Source organism: Asterias amurensis, chromosome 17 (genome assembly GCF_032118995.1).
Source record: "Asterias amurensis chromosome 17, ASM3211899v1".
NCBI lineage: Eukaryota > Metazoa > Echinodermata > Asteroidea > Forcipulatida > Asteriidae > Asterias > Asterias amurensis.
This window is the reverse complement of record NC_092664.1, coordinates 5173273-5199293: the sequence shown is the minus strand read 5'-3', so window position 1 is coordinate 5199293 and position 26021 is coordinate 5173273. Positions and strand designations below refer to the sequence as shown.

The 26021-nt window shown below is 39.9% G+C and overlaps 1 protein-coding gene across 7 annotated transcripts in view; it reads left to right on the top strand.

The window, feature by feature from the left end:
• Window positions 1-26021, top strand: part of LOC139950191 (calmodulin-regulated spectrin-associated protein 1-B-like) — a 68589-nt gene that overhangs the window by 32293 nt on the left and 10275 nt on the right. For 5 of the 7 annotated variants that reach the window (XM_071948833.1, XM_071948831.1, XM_071948827.1 and 2 more), the window contains 12 exons: window positions 712-810; window positions 1650-1865; window positions 4222-4307; window positions 5662-5818; window positions 6537-6678; window positions 8336-8560; window positions 10371-10545; window positions 12659-12820; window positions 13756-17131; window positions 19112-19239; window positions 19810-19906; window positions 24042-24186. In XM_071948833.1, coding sequence (XP_071804934.1) covers window positions 712-810; window positions 1650-1865; window positions 4222-4307; window positions 5662-5818; window positions 6537-6678; window positions 8336-8560; window positions 10371-10545; window positions 12659-12820; window positions 13756-17131; window positions 19112-19239; window positions 19810-19906; window positions 24042-24186 — 5008 coding nt within the window. The remainder of the gene's footprint in view (window positions 1-711; window positions 811-1649; window positions 1866-4221; window positions 4308-5661; window positions 5819-6536; window positions 6679-8335; window positions 8561-10370; window positions 10546-12658; window positions 12821-13755; window positions 17132-19111; window positions 19240-19809; window positions 19907-24041; window positions 24187-26021) is intronic. The other 2 variants (XM_071948834.1, XM_071948830.1) reach the window with 2 other exon arrangements.

Genomic DNA, 26021 nt, shown 5'->3' with positions numbered 1-26021 from the left:
GTTAAACATCCAATAGAGAAAAAAATGTTAACGGAAATGGTATTAAATATCAACCTATTGTTGTAATGTTTGTTTATTATTTTTATGTAATTTTTATATTTCTACACTTCTGAATTTGTTTGCCCTGAAAAATTATGATTAATTATGCCAGAAAAGTCTATAAAAGGAACACGTTGCCTAGGATCGGACGAGTTGGTCTATGAAAAGCGTTTGAAACAGTTTGTTATGAAAAGCATGGTTAGAAAGATGTTATGAAAGTAGAATATAATGATCCACACAAGTATCACTCAAAAGTGCATGGTTTTCATTTTACGTCGCGAACTAACACGATCGGCCATTTATTGGAGTCAAATTTTTGACTCCCATATATGGCCAACCGTGTTTGTCGACGAGGTAAAACGAAAACCCTGCAATTTCGAGGCATATTTGTTTAAGATTGTATTCTACTTTTACAACATCTTTCTAACCATATCGATTTTAAAACAGAAAGCTTTTCAAAGACCAACTCCACCGATCCAAGGCAATGTGTTCCTTTATAGCATACACCTTACGATGTACACTTGAAGGTCAGCCCTTGAACATGTACTTGACAAAATCATCCTATTTTTTTTTCAAGGACCAAAATATCATGCTTGGTAATGACTGTTCAAAAACCAAACCCTTAAAAATGCGTTGATGTTAATTTGTTTGTGTTTTCTGCTTGCTACACAGGCCAAGCTTTGTGCTTCAATACGATGGTTAGTATGTAAAGCATACAGCAGCTCTACTGTACCACCAGACATCAGAACACCATTCTTCAAAGATAAAGAGGTAAGGTTATCAACCTCATCCCCAGAGCATTGTTTCATGTCTACGTCTTCTTTAGACTGGTCCCTTGTCTTGTTTTTAAGAACTATTGATTTCACTGGATTTCATTGGACACAATGTTTTTATTGGATAAAGGTGCAGTGAAGTAAGTTTTCCATAGATCTGTGCTTTGATTGGTCCGAGGTGACGTTTGGCGGTGTGCTTTCTCCTTGCAAAATGAGTGTAGGTTAAAGGTGATTATGGGCGGGATTGACCTTGATAAATTCTTGAGCCTTGAGGTGTGACTTCGAGTGTTTAGACTACATCAGTACGCTGGTACTCAGCAATGTCCACTTCTGTCTGTTTGTCTTTCTGTCTGTCTGTCTTAATGATCTTTCTGTCCAGGGAACTCTGCAAACTCTCACAATGGGATATAAATGCCAAGCTGGCACTGCCAATCTCTATCATACAAACGTAGGTTATTTTCATGATTCATGTTGCACAAATCAAGAAATTGTGATTCAGTAACTAGTTTACACATATTGACTGCTTATACTGGTGCTATGGTGAAAACAACGACACCTGAGGTGATCCCTGGGGCGATGGAACGCTCCAGGGATAACTGAGGGCGTCGTAGTTTTAACCATAGCACCAGTAAAAGCAGTCAATATTTGTTTGATAATATCCCATCCATATACTGTGCCTTGAAGATCGGATGCCACTTAGCTGCTATTGCTATGGGCAGATGGGTACATATGTAAAGCATTTGGTTGCCACGGGATAGTACATTGTTAGAGCATCCTGAAAAAAAAGACGAATGCCCTCTTTTACTTTTTAAATGTTTATATTTTTTTTCTCCTTAGGGTGAGGATCACCTTCGTCCAGCAGTCATCTACCAGCTATCATCAGGAGAGTTGTACAGTCGAGCATGTGCCAGTATCTTCCCTCCCTCAGTGCATCAATGGCAGGGACATTGGAGTGTCATACAAGGACTAGCAAGACGAGGGATTTACGTGACGGACGACAAACGGATCCCAGTGACTGAAGCCGTCCTGACTCAGACGCAAAGAATCAAATTGGTAAATAAAGAGAACTTGGTAAAATGATCGCCATTCATTGCTTCTGGGCTAGCTGTGTAAGCAGGGACTACACACGCACATAAGTAGAAATTTCTTGCTAACATGTGATGCCTGGTGTAAGTGCGGAATTCCCTGCGCTCGTAAATGGCAATTATTGCTTACGGTATTACGGTATGCAGAGCCACCCAACTGGGGCCTGATGTTGTTCTTTTGCACAAGACAGGAACCAACGGCTTTATGTCCCATCTGAAGGGCGCAGTAATAATAGTTTAAAAGTGTCTTGCTATACTGCACTAGTGTCACGACCGGGACTCTAAACCACACTATAAACCACGCGCTCGCTCAGCCCCCCCCCCCCCCCATTTGCTACTCACTTTGGGGCTTGGTGCTTGCTCATCAGTGTGAGTAGGTCACGTTCATAAAGCCCATGTGGTAAAAAGCTTGTACATATCAGAAGCCCCAGGGCACACCTGACTCTATTGTACTACAAACCAAGACATACTAGCTCATGATTTCGCATTGTAAGGGCAAATTTTGTACATGACTAAGCCTACATGTAGGTACAAATGTAGCTATTAAGAAAAACATGCCAGCTTCATCACAATGGACTACAGGAACCCAATTTCAGATCCAAGAAAACATCTGCCACCTTATAACATTACAATCCCATTTGTAATCCAAGCACTTGGTAAAAGCACGAACACACCCCAGGCGTTGAAATTTGCTCTTGAAGGGGCACTTCTATGAGGAAAATTTTACTTTGTATTTGAATTTTGCAAAAAAACATTAAGCCTGTACACAAAAAAATGTGTTAAGCAAAGACAAAATTGCTCAGCAGAAACTGGTTACCAGTGAAATTAAATAAAGTTAACATGGTTCAAACTGGTGCCCCACTCAAATTTTGCTTAGTTAACAAATGTGTCAAATGCAGAACTTTCTGCTAAACGGCATTGTGAAATTGGGCTTAGGGCACCACAGCAATTGCTGTGGGTGCTGTGGATTATTTTGAGGCCTGTACCCCTTTCTCAAGAAAAAAACCCTTTTAAGTGCGCTTCAAATTGGTTGTGATTCCTGGGCCCAATTTCATAGAGCTGCTTTGCCTAAAAAGTAGCTAAGCACAACAAAATTATGCTCACCAGAGTAAGGTTACCAGCCAACATACTACATGTACAATCTATGATTGGTGATTTTTGCTAAGCAGAAAACCATTAAGCAATATTTTCTGCTTAAGCAGATCAATGAAACTGGGCCCTAGACAAATGCCAACCTAGTGGTATCATTGCCCTACTTCTTGATGATTGGATTTCCCATTAGTCGGATAATAATTTCCTGTGAAAGAAGAGTTGAACATCCTGACAATGCGAAGGACCAGATGAAGAGATTGTTAGATCTTGTTAGCTTTGACTACATACAGCCCTCGGGGGTTATGGGTCAATTTACATGATTTATAACATGTAGTGTACAGTGTGGCAGTATTTGGTATGGGGTCATTACTCGATTTTAGTTCACTGTGCTCTTGAGTGGTAAGACTGCCGGACTTGCAATCACAAGGTTGTGGGTTTGAATCATACCAAGCTAAAACCACTGTTTTCACAATGACTAGAATGATTACAATTTGGTTTAACTCTTGATCACAACGCTGAAAATAATTTCATACCTGAAATTTTAAACCAAATTGTATCTAACTACCAACACAGATGAACTTTCACGCTAAGACTAGAATAGTTTATAACATGTACATTAGTGTACAGTGTGGCAATATTGGGTATCCTTTTGTTGCCTGATCAGTTCAAAGAGAACGGAAAGAGGGTAAAAAATTACTCATTAACCTCCCTTTTCCCGGGGTTATTGGAAGTGTCTTAACTCTGGTGTTTCTGATCAGTAGAGTGTGGGTTCGAATCCCCAGCCATGACACTTGTGTCCTACCATTGCTTCGTCCTTCGGATGGGATGTAAAGCCGTTGGTCCTATGTGTTGTGTAATGCATGTAAAAGAACCTATTGCACTTATCGAAAAGAGAAGGGGTTCGCCCCGGTGTTCCTGGCTGTGGCTGCAGTATGCACCGTAGCACCTTGTAAAACCTTATAAGGTGCTAAATAATTGGGTCTCAGAGTTCATCACTGCAATAACCTATCTTTCTGAAAGTTTGTATACTTATACCCAGTGACTTGAGTACCTTGTTTAATACGCGCGCTATATATAAGACTTCAATATTATTATTGTGTTTTCCCCAATTCCAGACCGTTGTCCTCTTTATTTCTTTTCTATGCCCAACACCGATGTCTGATAAAGCTGTGCATTTACTCCGTTTGTATCACATGTAATTGATCTCCTTGTTCCTTGATTTCTGATCCTAGAATGCTCATCTAGCTGTAATGGATGCCATCATGACGGCATTCACTGGAGAAGTAGTCAATATAGAGAAGATCGTGCAAGCTGTCAGGTAACTACGGCAATCATTTCATTGTTCATTACTCTTTATTAAAGAGGGGCCCAAAGGTCAAGTTAATTTGTGTGAAGCACTTTTTTAATAGATAGTAAAATGGGGGCAAATGGTTGTACATCATAAACTTGAGTATGATCCCTGGCTTCACGGCGGTTAAAGGGTCTTTGTACTATTATTAGGAAAAAAAAAAACAATGTTCACAGATTGACACTAAACGTACCCAGTTTAAAGATAATGATAGAAGAAAGCTTCCCTGAAAATATATTACTTGCTGAGGTGCTGTAGTTTTTGAGAAATGAGAAAAACAATGTCATGAAAGTAATTTTCGTCTCACTGATAATGAGACAAAAACTATTTTAGCATGTAAAAGCGTATTTTCATGACATTTTTTTACTCATTTCTCAGAAACTACAGAACCTCAGCATCTAATATTTTAAGGTACATTATGCTTTCTACCATCATTATCTTCAAACGGTGTAAGTTTCATGTAAATCAGTGGGCACCCAAACCCTTTAAAGGTTGTATGGTTTCTGACTGGTACCCCGAAGTATACAGACAAAAAAGGGAGTTGTCAACATAGGTCGAAAACTAACTCTTGTTGGTTTCTCTTTGTTTGAAGGCACTGTACATGTTTGGTAATTGACAAAGACCAGTGTTCTCACTTGGTGTATCCCATCATAACAATAAAATAACAAGCCTGTGAAAATTTGGGCTCAATCGGTCAACGAAGTTGCGAGAAAATGACGAAAGAAAAAATACCCTTGTTGGACGAATTTGTGTGCTTTCAGACAATAATAAAAGACTTCTAGCTATTTAAGTGAGAAATTACCTCTTTCTCAAAAACTACGTTACTTCAGAGGGAGTCGTTTCACATAATGTTTTATACTATCAATAGCTCTCCAATGCGCATTACCAAGTCAGATTTTAAGTTAATATTTGTTTTGAGTAACTACCAAACGTGTACCTTCCCTTTAACCCAAAACTATTTAAAACTGACCCAGAAATGGTTTTCAGGAATTCGAATGGGCCAGTGTTGGCCAAATACATGTATCTGTTGAGCAGAATTTTTTACTTCACAAGTTTTTGCTAAGTAATTATTAATTGCATATGATTTGCTTATGCCCCTTCTCTGGTAACTTTCGCTCAGTCTTTCATCCAGGCATTTTATGAAGTGTCTTCTGTGTTAAGAAGCAAGTGTTTCAAGTGCGTACCAGCTTTATTTCAAAAATGATCTTTGTATTACTTTATTTAGAGTGGCCCCAAACATTTGAAGAGTAGATATTGAACTCGAAAGAAGTAGTCAACAACTTTTTAGTGAAACAAGTGTTTAACTTTTTGAATGATTCCGTAGGCGTATTACGACCTTCAATGCATCCAGTGAGTTGCCCTTCGACCTCGAGAATGCCCTGATCTTCTGGGTGAATAAAGTATGTACAGCTGAGATTTACCGGATGGAAAGAGAACGACGGAGTCAGCAGGAACAGCAATCACAGGCTCAAGTACAGAAGGTATTAAACCTAGAAGAACAAAATACATCTATAGGGGGAACTCAGGCTGTAATGTGAAAGGTGCACTTGGCGCCATTTTAGCAAGCAACTGTTATGAGCAAGTTCGGGTGAGCGACTATGAGCAAGTTCATGTGCGCACATTTAGTCACCAGTGGTCGACCACAGACTAGCAACGCACATGCGCAGTGACGCACCCACCGGTACGCCTCATTTGGTAGTCTAGTTAACCTTCCACCTGTTCTCTAAAGTGTCACTGGTTCCCCTCTGCGCTTAACACATGTTAGAATGGAACATGCTGTTTGGACCAGTGAAGAAACCATGGGCTCAAGGCTGATTCCAAATGGTCGATTACAGTAGTCAACCAATGGTCGACCTGCCTGGGTTCGAGTCAAAATGGTCAACCTTTAGTTAACCACTGTGCACACTCAAACTTGCTCTAGGCTTGACCAGAAACTGTTCCCGAGCCCTCGAATTGACCATAGTCGACCTTGCTCCAGTGCATGCTTCCATATAGTCAATCTCACTAGAGGCACTGTGTTGAGTGGGTTTCAGTCACTACCTGACTGCATGGGTTTTCCCTCGAACTATTTTCCTTCGACATCTCAAAATTAAAGGAAGGATTCTTGTCTTCTCTCCAATGGGTTCTTGGCTAGTATAGTGTTTATAGTTTCACAGGCAGAATTTATTAATAAAGAATTAATGTTTTTTTTCTTTCTAGGTTCGTATGAGACGCCAACAGCTTCAACCCAAGGAGCCTCCGTGTGTTCCAACCATTAAGAATGTAACTAAAGATATATCAGATGGTCGGTGTTTATGTCTGCTGATCCATCACTACTGTCCGCATCTCTTCTCACTGGACGGTAAGTAACAACAATCATCACATTCCTGATTTCAAATTGTCACTTAGCAAGGAATCGGGGCCCATTTTCATGGCTCTGCTTACCATGAGCAAAGAATCGATGCTTCTGGAAGCAGGGAATTTTGCGCTCTCATCAAGTGTATGCCGCGGGTTAGCAGGATTTTTTGCTTGTGCCCTTGCGTACTTCACGATACTAGGCATTCTTCGCTCACACAGCTTGCATTGTAAGCTGAGAATGGTGATCACAAGCGCAGGATATGGCGATAAGCAGAGCCATGAAATTGGGCCCCGGTTGGGTCAGTGGTTTGTTTCCCTGCCTTTTCACCAGTGTGAACCTCAGTTCGAATCCCACCTCAAACAAGAGACATGATTGTGCTTATTGACTAATCAGGGTTCTCCGCAGGATTTTTTTTTCAAAAATAGGGTATTCCGGATCCAATTTTTTTGACGTTTGGCCGAAGCACGCTGAACACTCTCTACTATTGTTTTGCCAGCTCTACCAATCCTGTGTAATACCTTCAATTAACTGCAAAATAAAACTGTTTTTAAAAAAACAAAATATTAATGGCCTGACATTTTGTCCTTAGCAGAGTCTTTCTCAAAGGCTAAATGACAACACAACAAACAAGAACAGGTATTAAAGTGTAACATAAACAGTGAAGTGGAAATTCATGAATAGAGAGAGAGAGAGAGGGTGTTAGAAAGCACAAAAAAAAAGCAAGTCATAAAAAATCCTAAGTTGTTCACGTAACAAGGCAATAATATCTCAGGCTGTTCCGTCTGTGCATGATTCATTCTACATATTTTATCCCCCCCCCCCACCCCTCTCAAGACAATTTATTGTACCCGTTCTTAATGGATAGCAAGAGACATCCTTCATATATCAAGTCAACGACACAAATTATGGCTTGCATTAAAAACCCAGAGACCTTTGTTCGGTTTTCCTGCTTTCCGGTTGCTCTCCTGGACTACACTGGGCAATTCCACAAAGGCTTTCCCAATGACATCCATCATGTCCATTAACGAGTGTCTAATTATCATAAAACCACTGAAGCGTGACGTCATGCATGATGTAACTATACATGTATTTGTTCCTTTTCACTTCAGGACATAACCTGGTACGGACATAAATATGGTTTCGTCATAAAATTTGAGCAATTGGTACTTTTTCACCAGCTCCCTCCCTCCTCTCTGAATTCAAAAGGAAAAACGATTTCCCAATGGATTAAAGAATAGGATGCACTTATCATTAAATCAGTGATGCATGAGAAAGTTACCTACATGTGATTATCGCTCTGCCCCAGTCTTGGTCATTTAGATAATAATCATAATACAAGACATTTGTACAGCGCATAATGCAGGAGCCTCTGTGCGCAATCTAAAATAATGAAATGCATGAAGCAATTTGTTAAAGTGAGTCTTTAAACACGGTAAAAACCATACATGCCATAGCGATCATCAGCGACTTGTACCAAAAATGTCTGCAAGATTGGATCCACTTCATTTACCTAAAGGGGTCAAAGAAAAGGTTACATCTGAATATGACATTTTCCAATGTAGCATTTTAACATAGAAAAGAAATTCCTCAGAATAGCTCTAGGATCTATCATTTGGACAAATTAATGATGATTAATGCGTTCTGGTTTTTCACATCTTAGATGTCGACCTTCGTGAAAGTGTCTCGTTTGCTGAATCAGTCCACAACTTGGAGCAAATAGAAGCGTTTTTGGAAAAGAATCTTCCCGATACGCACCATTTCACGTTTGAGGATCTCTTATATTCCCCAGAGGTCCTGAGAGTCAACATTCTCGCTCTCTTCTCTGAACTCTTTCATTATTTTGAGGTCGAGAGACCTCCGCATCTAGATAACAATCAGGAACAAGGTAAAATAATAATTGTAATTTACTTATTGTATTGTATTGTAACCCCCTCTAGTGTTCGCTTAATGTCAGTTGCAAATCTGTCAATCCTGTCAACCATGCAACCTTCCAGCTGTGTAAGGTTTTTTAAGGCAATGAACACTTTTGGTAATTTTTCAAAATAATTATTAGCATAAAACCTCACTTGATTACGAATAATGGGGAGAGGTCGATAGTATAAAACATGGTGAGAAATGGCTTCCTCTGAAGTAACGTAGTTTTCGAGAAAGAAGTAATTTCCCACGAATTTGATTTCGAGACCTCAGATTTAGAATTTGAGGTCTCGAAATCAAGCATCGAAAGCACACAACTTCGTGTGACAAGGGTGTTTTTTTCTTTCATTATTACATGTATCTCGCAACTTCCACAACCGATTGAGTTCAAGTTTTTAAAGGTTTGTTATTTCATGCATATGTTGAGATACACCAAATGAGAAGACTGGTCTTTGACAATTACCAAAAGTGTCAAGTGTCTTTAATGTCAGCTGCAAATCCGTCAATCCTCTCAACTATGCAACCTTCCAGCTGTGTAACGTTTTAAAGTCCATAATTACTGCAAAAATATCTTGAATGTCACTGGTTTTTTCCTGAATCACTGCCTCTTTCCTAGTAATTTTACTAGCCATGTTTCATAGATCTAGAGCAGTGGATTACTTTGGCGTAGAGAGCAGAGAGCGTAGAAACATGATGTTCACCCCTCCGCGACTTCTTTTAGTTAATATTGATAATTACGATAATATTGAGTTTATATTCAACAATTTATCACACCCGATGGGCGTCTCAAAGCGCTCACTATTTGTTTCTTGCATTTGAATATTGTCTGGTACAATGACCTGTTTCGTCACAAGTTACCACTTAATTTTGAATTTGTCAAACTATAGAGACAGTTGCTATATGTCGCATAGTTCAGGGGCAAGCTTTTGCAAAGTTATGTAAGAGATGGTGAACACCCGCACACCATTTTGATTGAATGTGCATGGCACAATGGTACCAGGGTTTGCTCATCATCTGGAGACTGCTATACAAAAACTTACCCCGAACCACTTGACATAGCAACTGTCTCTATTGACCCCTTGCACGCGCATCACACATGGCGACCAATGCCACGCTCACCATGTTTGTGGGCAGTTAGGTTTACGTGTACTAACGCCGCGTCGCCTACAATGCACACTTTACTGCATAACGCGCAGCTTAGAGTTGTATACCAAAAAAGCACAGTGAAATTGCCCACCAGTATGGCGCATTCAAGATTTTCTGCTGATGACCTCAGGTGAAATGGGTCAATAGTCTGAGGAATTCAAATGTAACCAATAATTTGTGACTATAAAGCAAGTAATTGTACCAGACATGATTCAAATCTAACTCGCAAATTACTTATTAAAGACACTAGACACTAGACAATTGTCAAAGACCAGTCTTCTCAACATATGCATAAAATAACAAACCTGTGAAAATTTGAGCTCAATTGATCGTCAAAGTTGCGAGATAATAAAAGAAAAAAACACCCTTGTCACACAAAGTTGTGTGCGTTTAGATGGTTGATTTCGAGACCTCAAATTCTAAATCTGAGGTCTCGAAATCAAATTTGTGGAAAATGACTTCTTTCTCGAAAACTATGTCACTTCAGAGGGAGACGTTTCTCACAATGTTTTATACGATCAACCTCCCCCCATTACTCGTCACCAAGTAAGGTTATATTATGCTAATCATTATTTTGAGTAATTACCAATAGTGTCCACTGCCTTTAACAAGAAGCTTTTCACTTTTTTTCTCAGGACAAAAAGTTCCAGCCACCCCAGAAGGAAGGTCGAGGGTCCAGCAGTTACCTCCTCTACCAATCAGCTCAGCGACCAAGAAGAGTTTCCAAAGTGAGTCTCCGTATGCGAGGACTGAACTCCGCAGTGCTGCTAGTAACCCTGAGGTCAATCGTATCAACTCAGGAACTCCGCAGTAAGTCTTCATTTGATCAAACTTTTCAACTTTTGAAATTTTTGTGTTAGTGCAAAGATATCAGATCTTCATAACGGAACGGATTTCTGCATTTATACAAGTATGCGCTCAGATACTATTTTATCACATGCAGCATTTTCCTGGCTAAAACAAACGACTTTGTAATTGAAACATTAACGAAATTGACAATCTTGGCCAGCTTGATATTTTGTGTTCTTTTTGTTTTTACATATATCATTAAACTTAATTTTGAGTTTATTATTTCAAAGACAACAAATCTTTTAAACATTGACTTTTCTGAATGGCCCCTGATATTGAATTGTATTTAACCTTTTTTTATTGTATCTTCAGATCTTTGGCTGAGTTCACATTTTGTTTGGATATTTAGCATTCATTGTACTGTTACATTGTACGTGTTCTTAGATAATTCCCCACAGCCTGTTAGTTAGAATTGTGAGTACTAGAATGTTATAACCACTAGAGGGCGCTGCAGCGCGCCGTATCAATGCCTGTCATTACTAACTCCTGGTAGGGATGTACTGACAAACAAAGCTGATTGGCTCCTAAAAGTGACTACTTTGCATGCACGCTCGTTCAAAACCTTTGAGCGATTGAATGGCGTTTGTAGGACAGTTTGTATGCCTGTGTGAAACAGCCAGCATTTTGACGCGATTCCATTTAAGATGAATCTTGTTTTTACACGGTAACCCTAAACTGCACACAGTTACTGACATATCACATGATCAAAGAAGAATTGGAGGGAACCACACTTGAGCGAGAGGGTAGAGTAGAGATTGATTATAGACCTACTTAAAATGTGCTAGATTTTTGCATATTTTTAATCCATTCCATGGGTTATGAGCGAGCAAGGGATGCTGGTCAAAAACAATGTGGTGAGATCGATCCACTAGGAACAAGGTTAAGACAGAACTGAATTTGACATTTACAGTACACCTCTCACCAACATCATCTGCTTCACTGCAGGAAGTACAGTACGTATGCGCACAAGCTACAATTCCCTTCTCACCTGTGAAAATTGCTTGCCGTAGGCACAGAATTCCCTGCTTCTGCCGATTCTTTGCTTACATGTACATGTACAAATAAGCAGAGCCATGAAATTGGGCCCTGGGGCCGATTTCACAAAGATCTAAGATTGATCGTAACTGCAAATCAATCGTAGTTGCTAAGAAAAGTGTGATGTCACAATACAAATCACTTTGGTGATACTGAAAATTTGTCTTGTGATAAATTTTATTGTCCCTAGACCGGACCAGCAATGGTAATAATGTGGAACTGAATGATCACGTAGACAAATATAAAGTTTTTCACCTAATAACTTGAAGCTAGTATGATACTCCCTTAGCAACTGTCGTAGCCGTAGCTGTAGCGACCAATAGACCTTATGCATTGACGTCATCCAGCCGCCATCTTAGAGGAAAAACAGTGACGAAACAATCTAAATGCACAGATTTGTCCGCGCGGCGCACAGGATTGGCCATGAACAACCTCCTTTTGACCTCTAGGTGAGGGCGCCCTACTGAAATGACGTCATGTACATAAGGTCTATTGGTGCGAGTAAGAATGTTAAGCCTCACAAGTTACTACTATTATTATCACTGATCCAAACACTACCATTTCTACACTCACACATATGCAGGCCAATTGAACTTCCCTCTGGAAGGGGCACTGTAATATTGCCCTTGAGAAGGGGCACTTCTATGAGGAAAATGCAAATGTGTAACAAAATTTTGCAAAGGGCACCACAGCAAAACCAATTTTGTAGGGCTGCTTAAGCACACAAACTAGCTAAGCACAACAAAATAATGCTTACCAGAAAAAAGGTTACCAGGTAAAATACATATATGGGTAAAACGCATAATGAATAGCTAAAATAGATTTTCACCTTATACAAAATGTGACTGGTATGCTTATTGTTGCTTAGCAGACATTTGTTAAGCAATATTTGTCTAAGCAGCTCTATGACATCGGACCCTAGCCACCACAGCAGTTGATGTGGTATCGTTGGCAAGGCCTGCACATGTATAAATAAAGCACTCTCACCTAGTTTTTTTTATCAGCAAATTTTTTTTTGAATTATCTACTTACTCCTTAGGAGATCCCACTCACTGCTAATCCAGCGTGACAGAAAGCAAAGAGAAGGCGCCGTTTCTGACCAAGACGACCTTGCTAGTATAAGACGGGCGAGCTCTCTGGAGAATCTAGAAGCTAAACAGTCCATACTGGCTTGGCAAGGTCATGATGAATCCAGGGATAGGTACAGCTAACTCTCCTCATTTCTAATCAGGCCCTCTAGTGGTGAAAACTGGTCCATGCAAGCCCTCTTTGTTTAAACTATTGCATGCCGAACTTCTTGATATAGGAGTATTGCATGTTGACCTTTAAGCCTGGGCCCAATTGCATAGAGCTGCTTAACAGCTGATCTTCTGCTTACTGTGCAATTTCCATTTCATAGCGCTGCTGACCGTAAGCACACTAAAAGGCATGCTAACCTACCAGTGCTAGCTGCATAAAAATGATAACATCATAATACCAATCCATGGTGAAGATGTAAGCTGGCTACCAAATTTCTTGCTAACCTGAGAAATACACTTTAACCTTAGGAATAAGCACAGTAAGCACAGTAAACACAGAAACTTGCTTACTGTTAGCAGTGCTATGAAAGTGGGCCCTGGTGATAGGAGTAGTGCATGTTAGCCCTTAGCTGTCATACTTTGAGGCTTGTATATAATGCCAAATAGAGACAGGGGACCAGTCTAGTTGACCTTCTGGTGATACGAGTAGTCCTTGTTGGTTCACGGGTGATACAAGTAGTGCATGAGAGTCCTTAGACTGGTCCCCTGTCTTTGTTCAGAAGATAAAAGACAGGCACTGGTCTTACAAGCCCAATGATTTCATTGGATAAACGGCTGTGGTGTATAGCTCTTCCAAATCTGCGCTATGATTGGTTCAAGGTTATAAAGTCTGTGAGCTTGCACTTGTCAATTGTCTGCATGCAGCATGTGAATAAACGTTTGTACATCTTGTAAAGTTGTTTGACTCACTATTTTTGTGTACATGTACGTGTGAATTGACTGCGAATCTCTGTGTGAAATGATTGCTCAAAGATATTGTTTCTTTCTGCATTTCTTTATCACTTTGCATGTTGGTGTTTCACTTTAATAATGGTTTTGCTTTGTTCTGTGTTTTCAGATCGCAGTCTATGAGAGACAGCAACACCAGCAGCCTCCTGGCAAATGTCAGCATTGACAGTGATCTCAACGACAGCCAAAGCTTCTCAGAACTAAACTCTCTCTCCAATCGAAATGGACGCTTACCCAAAGTGAACGATCACGACCAACAGTCCTCATCTCACTTTGAGAACGAAGACGACTTGGAGGTTGAGAGTTTGACGTCTGCGTTGTCTCGGATCTCACAGCGGAGTGAGAAGCCGGTAGCCCGTCAAGTGAATGAGGAGTTAGAACAAAGAGCATCCACGGAGGAAAATGGGCGTCTGACTGATCCAGAGTTCACAGTGACACCTCTGAGTAGTATGTCGTCGAAGGATAGTAGCGATTGGAATAGAAATGGCCAATCAGACTCGCGGCGAGGAAATGGCAACCATTCATCACTTTTGAGGAATGAAACATTCAGAACAGCTAATAATAGAGAGTTTGAGCAGTCTGTCGAGCAGGAGTTGCTAAAGAGTTCTGAGACACCCTCCAGGAGACGTTTGAAACTTGATATTCAGCCGGTTGAAATGAAACGGACTGAGAGACTCCTACCTGCTGTTGTCAAACCTCTGAAGGAGAAGTCAAACAGCATGAATAAGAAAGAAGAAAGCGGGGAGGGTCGGCGGACTGGCCGTAACCCTCGAGAGGACAACCATGGGAGGTTGCCAGATGCTAACGGAGGTGGCATGACAACCTGGTCACGGAAGCAAGGAGGTCCGGATCAGGAGTCGCCAGAGAGTCTCGATGCTACAACCCCACTGAGTGGTGAGAGTATTGCAGATTCCCTTGCTGGGGATTACGCACAGCAGCAGCAGCGTTTTGCCTGGCAGAAGCCAAGACCTGCCTTTGCACCACAGGGCAATCCCACTCCTGACACCAACTCTCAAGAGCCGCATGTCACTCAGGCTAAGCATGGGGAAGCCTTCTTCATCCACACTCACCTTCTTCAGCCTGAGCAATCCGTAGACAGTAGTTCTCTTACTAGGACTGGTACCGGTAGTAGCTTTACTGTCTCTGACAAACAGCACACAGCATCTACGGCTTTTGAAGCCGGCATTCCAGTCGTCTCTTCTTTAGCTGAGCTTCAGGGGATGGAGGATGAGGACGAAGAATCCTACAACCGCCAAGCAAGCCCCCGCCATTCCTCCGCTCACCCTAACTTGCATGCTGCACCTTCACAAAATCCTAATTCAGCTTCTCACCCTACCGAAAGGTTTTCAAGCAACCCACACCCCTATCCTCATTCTTCCCCAAGAACGCATGATCAATCCAATCCACATGTGCATGAAACCGCTTTCAAACCTAACGCTTTGCATTCAGGTGGTGACGGGCACGGCAAATCCTTTTCGGATTCCCCGAGGGTGCCTAACGCAGGTATGGTAACTTCCAATGATAACATTCCCCAACCCTCAAGCATGGAGACAGAGTCCTCTAAATTGCATGCAGACGAGACACAGAAGGAATCAGGCGATGGTGTCCCCAAACCAGTCTTAATGACCTTTGACACCAACCTGAGCCCTAACAAAGTGTCAACCTCTATCTCAGAACTAGAATTAAAATCTACCTCCTCACTTGCCAATGCTGATCAAGATAATCTCACTGAAGAAAAAGAGACTGAGAAATTAGAGCCCTCCCTCCTGTTGGACACTAATCTGACTATTGACAAATTAGAGCCTAGTGTGATTCCTAATAGCTCATTAGTTATGCATTCAAAAGCAGACTTAACTCCCTCTAATCAGCCAATCATAGTAGAGAATTCATGCATGCCATTAGATTCAGCCAATCATGAGCTTGACAACCAGGTGCTTACCACCTGGGGTGCTAACTCAAAACAAACTCCTTTGTGTGGCATTAACACAGGTGGTGGGAACCCTAGCCAGCATAACAATCAGTCCGGCCTTGGCGAATTCTCCCAACTCCGGGCCAAGCTGGAAGAGAAGCGACGCTTCATGGACTCTGATAAACGCAAGTTGGAGCGCCAGTGGAGTAAACAAAGGCAGCGTATTGGAAAAGCTGCCTTCATGCAGGTCCTAGCCAATCAGAAGAAGCCGAGAGACAATGCTATTGAAGATCAACCAATCGCGGCTGAGGAATTTCGTGGTGAAAAACCGAAAGACCTTTACTCGAGAGAAGAGATCGAAAGTTCAATCGCGAAATCCAGATTTAACCATTCTCAACAAGAAGGCAAAATAACCTTTGCTGATCTCGGCTCGAATAAAGAGAAACTTGTCCCAAGCCAATCGGGTGACAGCCCCCGAATTCAGAAGCCTGCTCCGACGCCCCAACCCGTTGAGGTTTTACCCCTTCGGCCTGAGTCGCCCCAGAGTATCCCAGACATTCCTACTGGTAAAGCCAGCCCGGGCTCAAGCTCGGGATCACATTCACCGCATATGACTTCAGATGAGTACAACAACTCTCTAGAGAAACTCAACGCCAATCTATCCCAATTGCAGAATGAAATCCAGAGGTTATCGTTGCGTCAGGAGCAGATGCGAAGCGTCATGGAGTCTCCTCGACCCCCAAGTGAGCGAAGTATCTCCCCACAACAAGCCCCTCCAGTAGACTCTAAGCCATTCGTTTTACACTCCGGTAGTGAAGTGCCTCCTGAACCCTCTGGCTTTTACTTATCACAAGCCGACAAAGAACCTGAATCGTTCGTCCTTCATGAGAATCCCCTCTATGATATGGCCGGAGCGGAGATCCCAAGCCCTCGTCCCGCAGACATCCCAAGCCCTCGTCCTGCAGACGCCCAAAGCCCTCGTCCCGTTGGCCCAGTACAAAGGCTACCTCCCCAACAAGGGTTAGGATCAATCACAAGATCCATCGACCAATCTCAAGTTATAAAATCTCCCTACCCGGCCAATCAAGTCCCGTCCAAACAACCAGACAACACGTACATCATACCCCCATCCCAACCATCCCCAATCAAACACAATATTGAAATCTCAAAAAATGACACCCCGCAGAATCAAACCAAGATCTTAGCATCCACTCCAGCCAATGAGCAGCCGCGAAATGCCGACTCATTGACCAATCAGCATCAACCACCCCTCCCAACTGTGGCAAGTTTATCCAATCAGATGGCGGAAATATCCAAAATTGAGAAATCCCCTGAATCACCAGACGCCCCCAAAGTACAAAAAAGGCAGAGGAATCGTAAAGATTCAAGTTCGTCGACGCAGAAGAAGCGAAACTCTGTTTATGAAATTGTCGGAGAGGGTGAAGAGGATGATGACTATAGTACAGACGAAGAGAAAATGGTTGTCCGTCCGCTAGACCTGTCTGGAAATATCTCTCTTGATGTAACGAACGATTCTGAGCAGAAGGCAAAGGGATTTGTGGTCGCTGCAGAATCAGTGAGTTGTATTTTTCTCTGTGGCAAAAATATAATGGTCTGTACATCCCAAAGAGAATTTTATGCGCTTGTCATAAGCTAAAATTCAATGCTGCTTTTGATTGAATAGCATCAGAATTCTTGAATGAACTGAAAATTCTTGGTATAAAAATGTGCAGACCATATGTTTGAATTTTTTTTTGATTTTGACAAAAAAGTGCACATGAAGGGTACCAAACACAGTGACATTTTACACCATTTTAACGTGAGGTTAGATACTTGTATTTTTTCACCATTTTCATAAGGACTCTGTCTATTGGAAAAAGCAAGTCACCCAACTGTCCTGTTTCAGTGGATTGTCTTTAGGGGCCATTCACAAAAGTCAAAGTACAATTTTTTTTAAATTCAGTTTATAAATTGTTATTTTGTTATAATTAATTAACAAAAGAAAAAGAAGAAGTAAAAATACCTAACTTGCCAAGAACAACAGTTTCATTCCCGTTTAAACTACAAAGTTGTTTGTTCAAGCCAAGAAAAACCATTGAAAACTACTGATGTTGGAGACCTTTGATCTAAAATATCTGGTTCAGTTGAGGTATTTCTTTGTTCACTGTATGTTATATTATGAAGCCGTTCAATATTTAAAAATCAAAATTTGGGGTATGCGGTTGGTTTAAAGACGTAGGATGTAAACCGTTGGTCCCATGTGTTGTGTAACGCATGTAAAAGAACCCAGTGCACTTATCGAAAAGAGAAGGGGTTCGCCCCGGTGTTTCTGGTTGTGGCTGCTTAATGCCCCATAGCACCTTGTAAACCCTTATAAGGTGCTAAATAATTGGGTCTCAGATTTCATCACTGCAATTACCTATCTTTCTGAAAGTTTGTATACACTCGGCGCCTTGAGTACCTTGTTTGGTAGATACGTGCGCTATATAAGACTTCGATATTATTATTATTACTATTGGTAAATGTCAAAGACCAGTCTTCTCACTTGGTGTATCTCAACATATGCATAAAATAGCAAACCTGTGAAAACTTTAGCTCAATTGGTCTTCAAAGTTGCGAGATAATGTTAGAAAAAACACCCTGGTCACACGAAGTTGTGTGCTTTCAGATGCTTGATTTTGTGACCTCAGATTCTAAATCTGAGGTCTCGAGATCAAATTCGTGGAAAATTACTTCTTTCTCGAAAATTACGTCACTTCAGAGGGAGCCGTTTCTCACACTGTTTTATACTATAATAAACCTCTCCCCATTACTCGTTACCAAGTGAAGTATTATGCTGATACTTATTTTGAGTAATTACCAATAGTGTCCACTGCCTTTAAAACAATTTTAAAATAAAATTTGTTTAACATTGACTATTCTGAATGGCCCCTTGGTTGAAAAAGACAAATTTCTCACTGTTTTGAGTTTTGGAAATTTAAATCCCAATGTACATGTATTGACTGAATTTCATGTTGGTGTATCTCGTTGTTGTATCTCATTGTTTGCATTTTTGTCGGTACAATGTAATCTTGCTGTATTTTGCTTAATTCTTTTTGGCTTAAAGGAACACGTTGCCTTGGATCGGTCGAGTTGGTCTTTGAAAAGTAAAGCGTTTGTAACCATTTTTAATAAAATGCAAAAGGTAAAAAGATGTTGTAAAAGTAGAATACAATGATCCGCACAAACACGCCTCGAAATTGCACAGTTTTCCTTTTACCTCGACGAATGACAATGGCCGACCGTGTTAGTTCGCAAAGTAAAAGGAAAACCAAGCAATTTGGAGACAAATTTGTGTTAATCATTGTACTCTACTTTTAAAACATCTTTCCAACCATATGCATTTTATAACAAATGGTTATAAACACTTTTTATAGACCAACTTGTCCGATCCAAGGCAACGTGTTCCTTTAATGTTTATAATATGTAAACAAATTCTGTACTGAGATTTTTTTTTATGTAAGGCGCTTTATCAACAAAAAATTATTATTATTATTATTTATTATTATTATTTTAGGATCAGGCGGATGAAGTTGAGAAACGGAAGATGCAGTTTCTTCAGAATCGTCTCAAGAAGCAAGAAGAGGAGCGAGCTAAGAGGGCATCGAGAGAGGCGGACATGGAGAAGAAAAGAGAACAACAAAGGTAATAGATGTAGAACATAATGCTGTTTACTGTAGAGTCACAGGAAGGAGGGCGGTTGTCTATTTAAAGGCACTGGACACTATTGGTAATTACTTAAAATATATGTAAGCATTAAAACTAACTTGGTAACGAGCAATGGGGAGCTGTTGATAGTATAAAACATTGTGAGAAATGGCTCCCTCAGAAGTATGGTAGTTTTTGAGAAAAAAGTAAGTTCCCACTGAAATTTTTGAATTGAATTTGAGACCTCAGCTGAGGTTTTGAATTCAAGCATCTGAACTTGTGCGACAATTGAGCTCAAATTCTCACAGGCTTGTTTTTTATGCATATGTTGAGATACACCAAGTTAGAAGACTGGTCTGTGACAGTTACCAAAGGTGTCCAGTTCCTTTAAAAAGGACAAGCTCTCACCAAAATACTCAAAAGAATCATTAAGTAAAAAAAAAACTAAAAAACAATAATCTCCTGTACTGACTTTAATTCTCCAATACTTTATAGCACAAAATACATAATAATGGTAGGCCGTAAAAAATCAAACCAAACTTGATATTGTTATATTTATGTTAATAGGCGTAAGCAAGATGAGATAGAAGCCAAGAAGGCTGAAGAGAAAGCACGCAGGGAGCAGATCAGACTTAACTACCAGAAACGCAAACTACAGGAACAGGTATTGACCTTTATCATGCTGCCTCCATCTAGGTCATGATCCCCGTATCGAAATAAGAATAATGAATGCTAATAGTCATTTTGCAAGTAGGAACCAGACTATTTTGTTCTTCCAGCCTTGGTTCGGTAACATAAACATCACTCACAGTAACATACTTACTGTGAGTGAAATTAAGATGTATGTGATAAATTATAATTTACTTGTGGAAGTTTCAGCTTTAAGTGTTTTTTTGAAGAAAAAAAGTGAGAATCACAGGGCAATGTTTTCAGGATAGTCGTGTAAATGTGCTGTACATGCTAAAATAATTTTTGACTCACTGGGTGAAAATTATTTTGGTGAAATTGTTTTTTTTTTTTCTTTTCATTTTTCAAAAACTGCAGCACCTACGATGTGTTGCAAAACATGGTATAATACAAAATGGCACCACTATAATTTCACATGGCTGATAAAAGCTTAAGGAAGACAATTTTATCCTGATCGACCTACACGATCTATCTCAAATAGGCAAATTTAAAAGGCATATAAATATTACAATTATTCTTGACTCGATAAAAACTGGTATAGTATTAAGACATTTATTATTTATTAACCCACACCTGTGACGTCATGCTATTGTTAAATCGCTCCATTATTTTGCACGAATGGCGCGATGGGTACATCTATTCACCCATTGTGCATAAAAGAGTTAGGGAATAAAGTAAATGAAGTCAATGACGCCATGGACCATATACTATTTTGTTTTTAATGGTTTTTAACACAGGTTAATAGAGCTACACATGTATTGCAAAATGATCGTTAACACTTTCCACAAGTGAACAGCTACATTATTAAGTTATAATTTAGCTGAGATGTTAAAAAATAATTATAGAACTACAACAGTAATTTAAGCAGGTCTTAAAGTCAGATAAATCAATTTCATTTTAACCAGTATTTTTGTTTTTTGTTTTTATTAATTCAAAATGCTTAATTTATCATACATAACATGGTGAGTAAAGTCCCTAAAATTTAAGATTGCAAAGATACTTTTTTCAATATCATAAAATAACAGGAATTCAACTGAAATTGTTGATCATAAAGGTAGCTTAAATTTGTTTATTAAAAACAAATCTGAAACTACAGGCTTGTATGCGGGTAGGTCACTTCTTTTATCTTCACCTTTTGGGTTTTTTGTAGACCGAGAAAGTCGGCTACAACATCATCTGATAGTCTGTTTCTATCACTAACTTGTATAAATTCACTTAAAGTCAAGAAACAAAATCACTTATCTGCTGCCACTTTCGCTCCCGATCTATGATGCCGCTATCGAAGGAATGAGCATTATTTCCTAAATGTTGGTCTTCGTCCATTGTTCACACACCACCAGTGGTGTTCACTGGAGTGAACAAGCTTACGTAATACATACAAACAATTGACTTAAAAATTAAACAATATCGCGCCATTCATGCAAAATAATGGAGCGATTTTAACAATAGCATGACGTCACAGGTGTGGGTTAAGTCGCATTATGCCCTCGGTGAATGGGTACGAATGACGCGCACCTCGGGCATTATCCTATACGGAATCCACCTTATTTAATTAAATTTCTTCCAGGATAAAATAAATGTCAGTTCAGCTGCCTAACCTATCCTTTAAGGGGGAGGGGGAACAATAAACAGACTTGGGAAAGTTGAGGAAATTCCTAAAATATCCTAGGAGGAGAAACATACTTAAGGAAATGCCCCAACCATCCTAAGAGGAAAAACACAGTTAACATGTCTTTATTATTTATAGGATGGTTGAGGAAATGCCTCAACCATCCTAGAAAAAAAACACAGTTGCTATGTATTTTTTATTCCTAGGATAGTTAGGGAAATACCTCAACCATCATAGGAGAAAAACACAGTTATTATGTCTTTTTTAATCCCAGGATGGTTAAGGAAATGCCTCAACCATCATAGGAAGAAAATACAGCTACTATGTGTTTGTTTTTATTCCTAGGATAGTTAAGGAAATGCCTCAACCATCCTATGAGGAAAACTTAGTTGATATCTATGTGTTTTTTTGTTTCCAGGACAGTAAAGGGTTCGCCTAAACTATGCTATAAAAAAGACTTTGATTAAAAGTTTTTTAAATCCTAGTTTTACATGTACCTGAGCAAGTATTATTTGCTTATCATCTTAAAACAGTGTAAGTTTTAAGTAAATCTTTGGACATTTATTGTTGGTGACTTCCAAAAAGTACCCAAACCCTTTATTAAACTGTGTCTTGACGACAATTCATGACTAGATATCATAAAGAGCTAAGAGCTCGTTTATTAACTGGTTGAATGTTTCTAAGAACTTTTACTCCCGTTGCTATAGTTCTATGGTCAGCGTCCTAGACCATGTCTACATTATTAGGGTGCTAAATGAGTTTTGGTATTCGTATTATTTTTCAGATTGATCATAACTGTGAGTCAATCTTAAATGCTCACACCTTGATGTTTACGCCAGCATATGCCGACGTATGACAATTTTAGAAATAAGCTGGCATATGAAAAGTATTGGTGGTATGATGATCCTTAAGCAATGATGTCATGATGACGTCATCACCTGTCACATGACCTCATCTTAAAGCTGTTTTATTTTAAATATTTGAGAATCTATATCAATTCAGCCACAAGGTTTCTGTTTGCGGGATTGGGTAGGGATAAATTAGGTCTTCATTTTGTTTTGTGTGCGTGACCTCACATGACCTCTACTTTCGGTCGAAACCGGAAGTGCCCTCTAATTCAAAAGTGGCAAAAGTTATGAAGTTGCTTTCAATGCTGTTATACCGCGTTCCCACTGGATCCACAATTGCGAGATCGGGATCCCGCAACAAATTTGTTGCAGACGTGAAATCGCGGTAGCATTCCCACTTGAGTATGATCGCGCATTAATCCCCCTTTTTGGGAACGGAAGTGGGTTCAAAAGAACACTGTTTCGCTAGCAAGCTGCGGGGTCTGATCGCCCTTTGCGTTCCCACTAAACTTTTGATCGCCCATTAATCCAAAAGGCGATCAGATCCCGCTTTAATCCTACTCCTGAGGAGGATCAAAATTGCACGGTCAGATCCTGATCGCCCTCGCGTTCCCACTAGAGCCTGTTTCTCGTTGATCGCCCTTTGATCGCCCTTTCGGGGTGTTGATCGCCCTTTTCTCGAATTGGGAGATCAATGCGGGGTCCAATGGAAACGGGGTCTTAGTGTCTGGGCAGTTCACAAAACGCATTAGCGTCCTCTAGCGACGGTTGAAAACTCTTCAAAATAGACTTTTTGAAGATGTGTATGGTGAAGTTTTGTGTAATCACTTCAAAAGTTATGCACTACATGTATGTTGATTGTCAGGCAGGTATCATAATGTGGGAAGTTTCAGATCAATGACGTCATGTGGGTTCACGTGACGTGGCATTAAAGGTGCACTTTTTGAACTCGTATAACACCCGAAGTAATGATGCGATCATGTTGAAACTTAATAGGCTGTTAGATATTGGCAAGTTCTTGTGAATTGTGAAATGACGTCATAATGGCGTCATCACTTGATTTTTTAAGAATTTTTCAATTTTGCACCTTTAAGTCAAAAATTGCTACCTGAACATGGTATAACTTTAAAAAAAAATATAAAAAAAAGACTGGATTGGTCATAACTGCATTTGAATACAAAAAAGAAATTCAAATTCAGTTGAGGAATTTGAAAATGTTTTTAACAAAACAGCTATGCATTTGAGCACAAATGCAATCATGTCTAGTTGTTTTTAAAGTTGAAAAGTTTTATTAGATATGTCCAGTAAAAGCATGAACAAAAACTGGGAATATTTTTTTGATGAAATGTCTTGGTCCTAAACCACTGTGCATTCACATGAGGAATGACATGTATTACTTATAAAATTAGTGCATCTAAAAAGTTATCTCGCAACTTCGACAACCAAATGAGCTCAAATTTTTACAGGTTTGTTATTTTATGCATGTGTTGAGATACACCAAGTGAGAAGACTGGTCTGTGACAATTACCAATAGTGTACAGTATCTTCAGGTAGTCCTGCGGTTGATCCATCTGTGTTCGAGACTTATGCAGAGTACTCTATATAAAAAAAAACGTACTGTTGATTCTATCTTCTTGTACCTTTTTATTTTACAGCAAGAGAATGAACCACCTGCCCCAGTGAGGCGGACGAAGTCATCGTCAAAACCACGCCCTAAATCTTGCGTTGTAGAGGATCAAACTGACTATGCTCGGCCGGCAACAAGCCGCTACGGCCATGACAAAGACATCGCTGAATACAGTAAGTGCCTTATGTTGGGTCAAATGTCAGAGACGTTTAACCCAATTGACCTCTTGACCCCGATTTGACCTCTTGACCCCTTTTGACCCCTTTTGACCTCTTAGTCACGAATTTGCATTCAGGGTCATATATTATACTTAGAAGAAGTTTTAGCCGAGGAAATTGTGAAGGTGTCCTGTCTTGCAATTCTTCAACAAGTTTCGTTCGTGTTTTCCGAAAGAAAGTTTGAAACAGAATCGCTTTGTTTTTTTTCAGAACAGAATGTTGGTCTTGTAAAAAAAAATTCTCCTCACCCTGTGTGTCACCATTGACCTCATATCATGTCAAAGGTGAAAGGTCATATATCCATTTTGATCAGCAGAAGCCCAACCTCAATGCTATAGGTGTACAATGTGGCAGCGCAATTTTTTCCAAGAATGCTTTGCTCGGTTACAATCCCTGGAAGTGTGCCTTTAAATAATATCCAACTTTTTTGGATATTTTAATTCGTCCTATTGTTGATCCATTCTGTGTTAAGCCCGGTTCATACTTCATGAACTGCAAATGCGAATGCGACGTGAACTTGACGTGAGTGTGATGTCACAACTTTCCTTTCGCAGCGATATTCCCAAGTGAGTTGAGCAGAGTTGAACTGCTGCGAATTATTTGTTGCGAATTTGTGACGTCAACATTCGCTTCGACTTTGCATTCGCAGGAAGTATGAACCGGGCTTTAGAGTCTACGCAGAGCGCGCTGTCAAAAGACGCATCAAGTCAAAGAGCAACTGGTCGCCTCTCATTATTTCATCTTATACTTGTATATCTAATAGCGTGCAGTGTAGATTGACTGTTTAAAACATGATTCGTTTGAAGTGGATTGCGTGAAAATGAGTTTGACATGTGAACTAAGCATCCTACAAGCACCCCACAACTTCTGGAAAGTTTTTAACAAGTGTGCGCACAAAGCAGTCACTTTTTGGTACCGTTGTTTTTCAGCACATTCCTTCCAGGGGTTAGTGACGAGAGGTATCGATATGGCGCGCTGCTGCCCATGGTAGCGAGGCTGGCAACAACATTTTGCATTGCAATCAGTCAGGGCATTTTAATTGGTTTCTACCCTATAGCACTATATACTCAGTACTTTCCCGAGTTCTGTGTAAAAAAAAATCCAGGCATATTATTCGATTGGGATTCAAGCCAAGTCAGGGCATATTGAAAATTTTATTTTGGTGAACCAAAAACTGGACAATTTAACAAAACTGTGTCACAAACACGCCGACAGAAATAACAGTGAACAATCCTTTATAAGTACAGAAAAAATTACAAATTATTAACCACATAATTTTAAATAATAATTTATGTTGACACACTTCATTAGGTCAAAGGTCATTTGTACTTGAATGCCAGCTGCCTTCCCTTTATTTTTTGTATGTTGCATTTCAAAGCATTTACGCATTTTGGTGATTTTTCTTTTTAATCTGCATTTTTGAAGAGGAAAACAAAACACAGTTATGGATTTGGAGCGATGGAAAGGAAATGACTTTTGGGAGAATAATTTGCAAATTGTTGGAATGAGGAATTATCAAATGAATTAATTATGTGCCTACATTGTAGGTATGGATGGAATTTTATGGCACTGCTCACCACAGATTTCTGCAGCGTGCTGCGCCCTGTAAAGCGTGTGTTTTTATGGGCCGAATTCTGCGCTTTTAGCGCCCTTGAAAGTCAAAGTATTCCTTTGTTTCTTTGGAACTATTTGATTGTTTTGATTCTATAAAAATAAGATCTATACAATAAAACTAACATCTGGAAATGTCATTTCAAAAGGTGGTGATTTTTTTTTAGGTATCGCTGAAA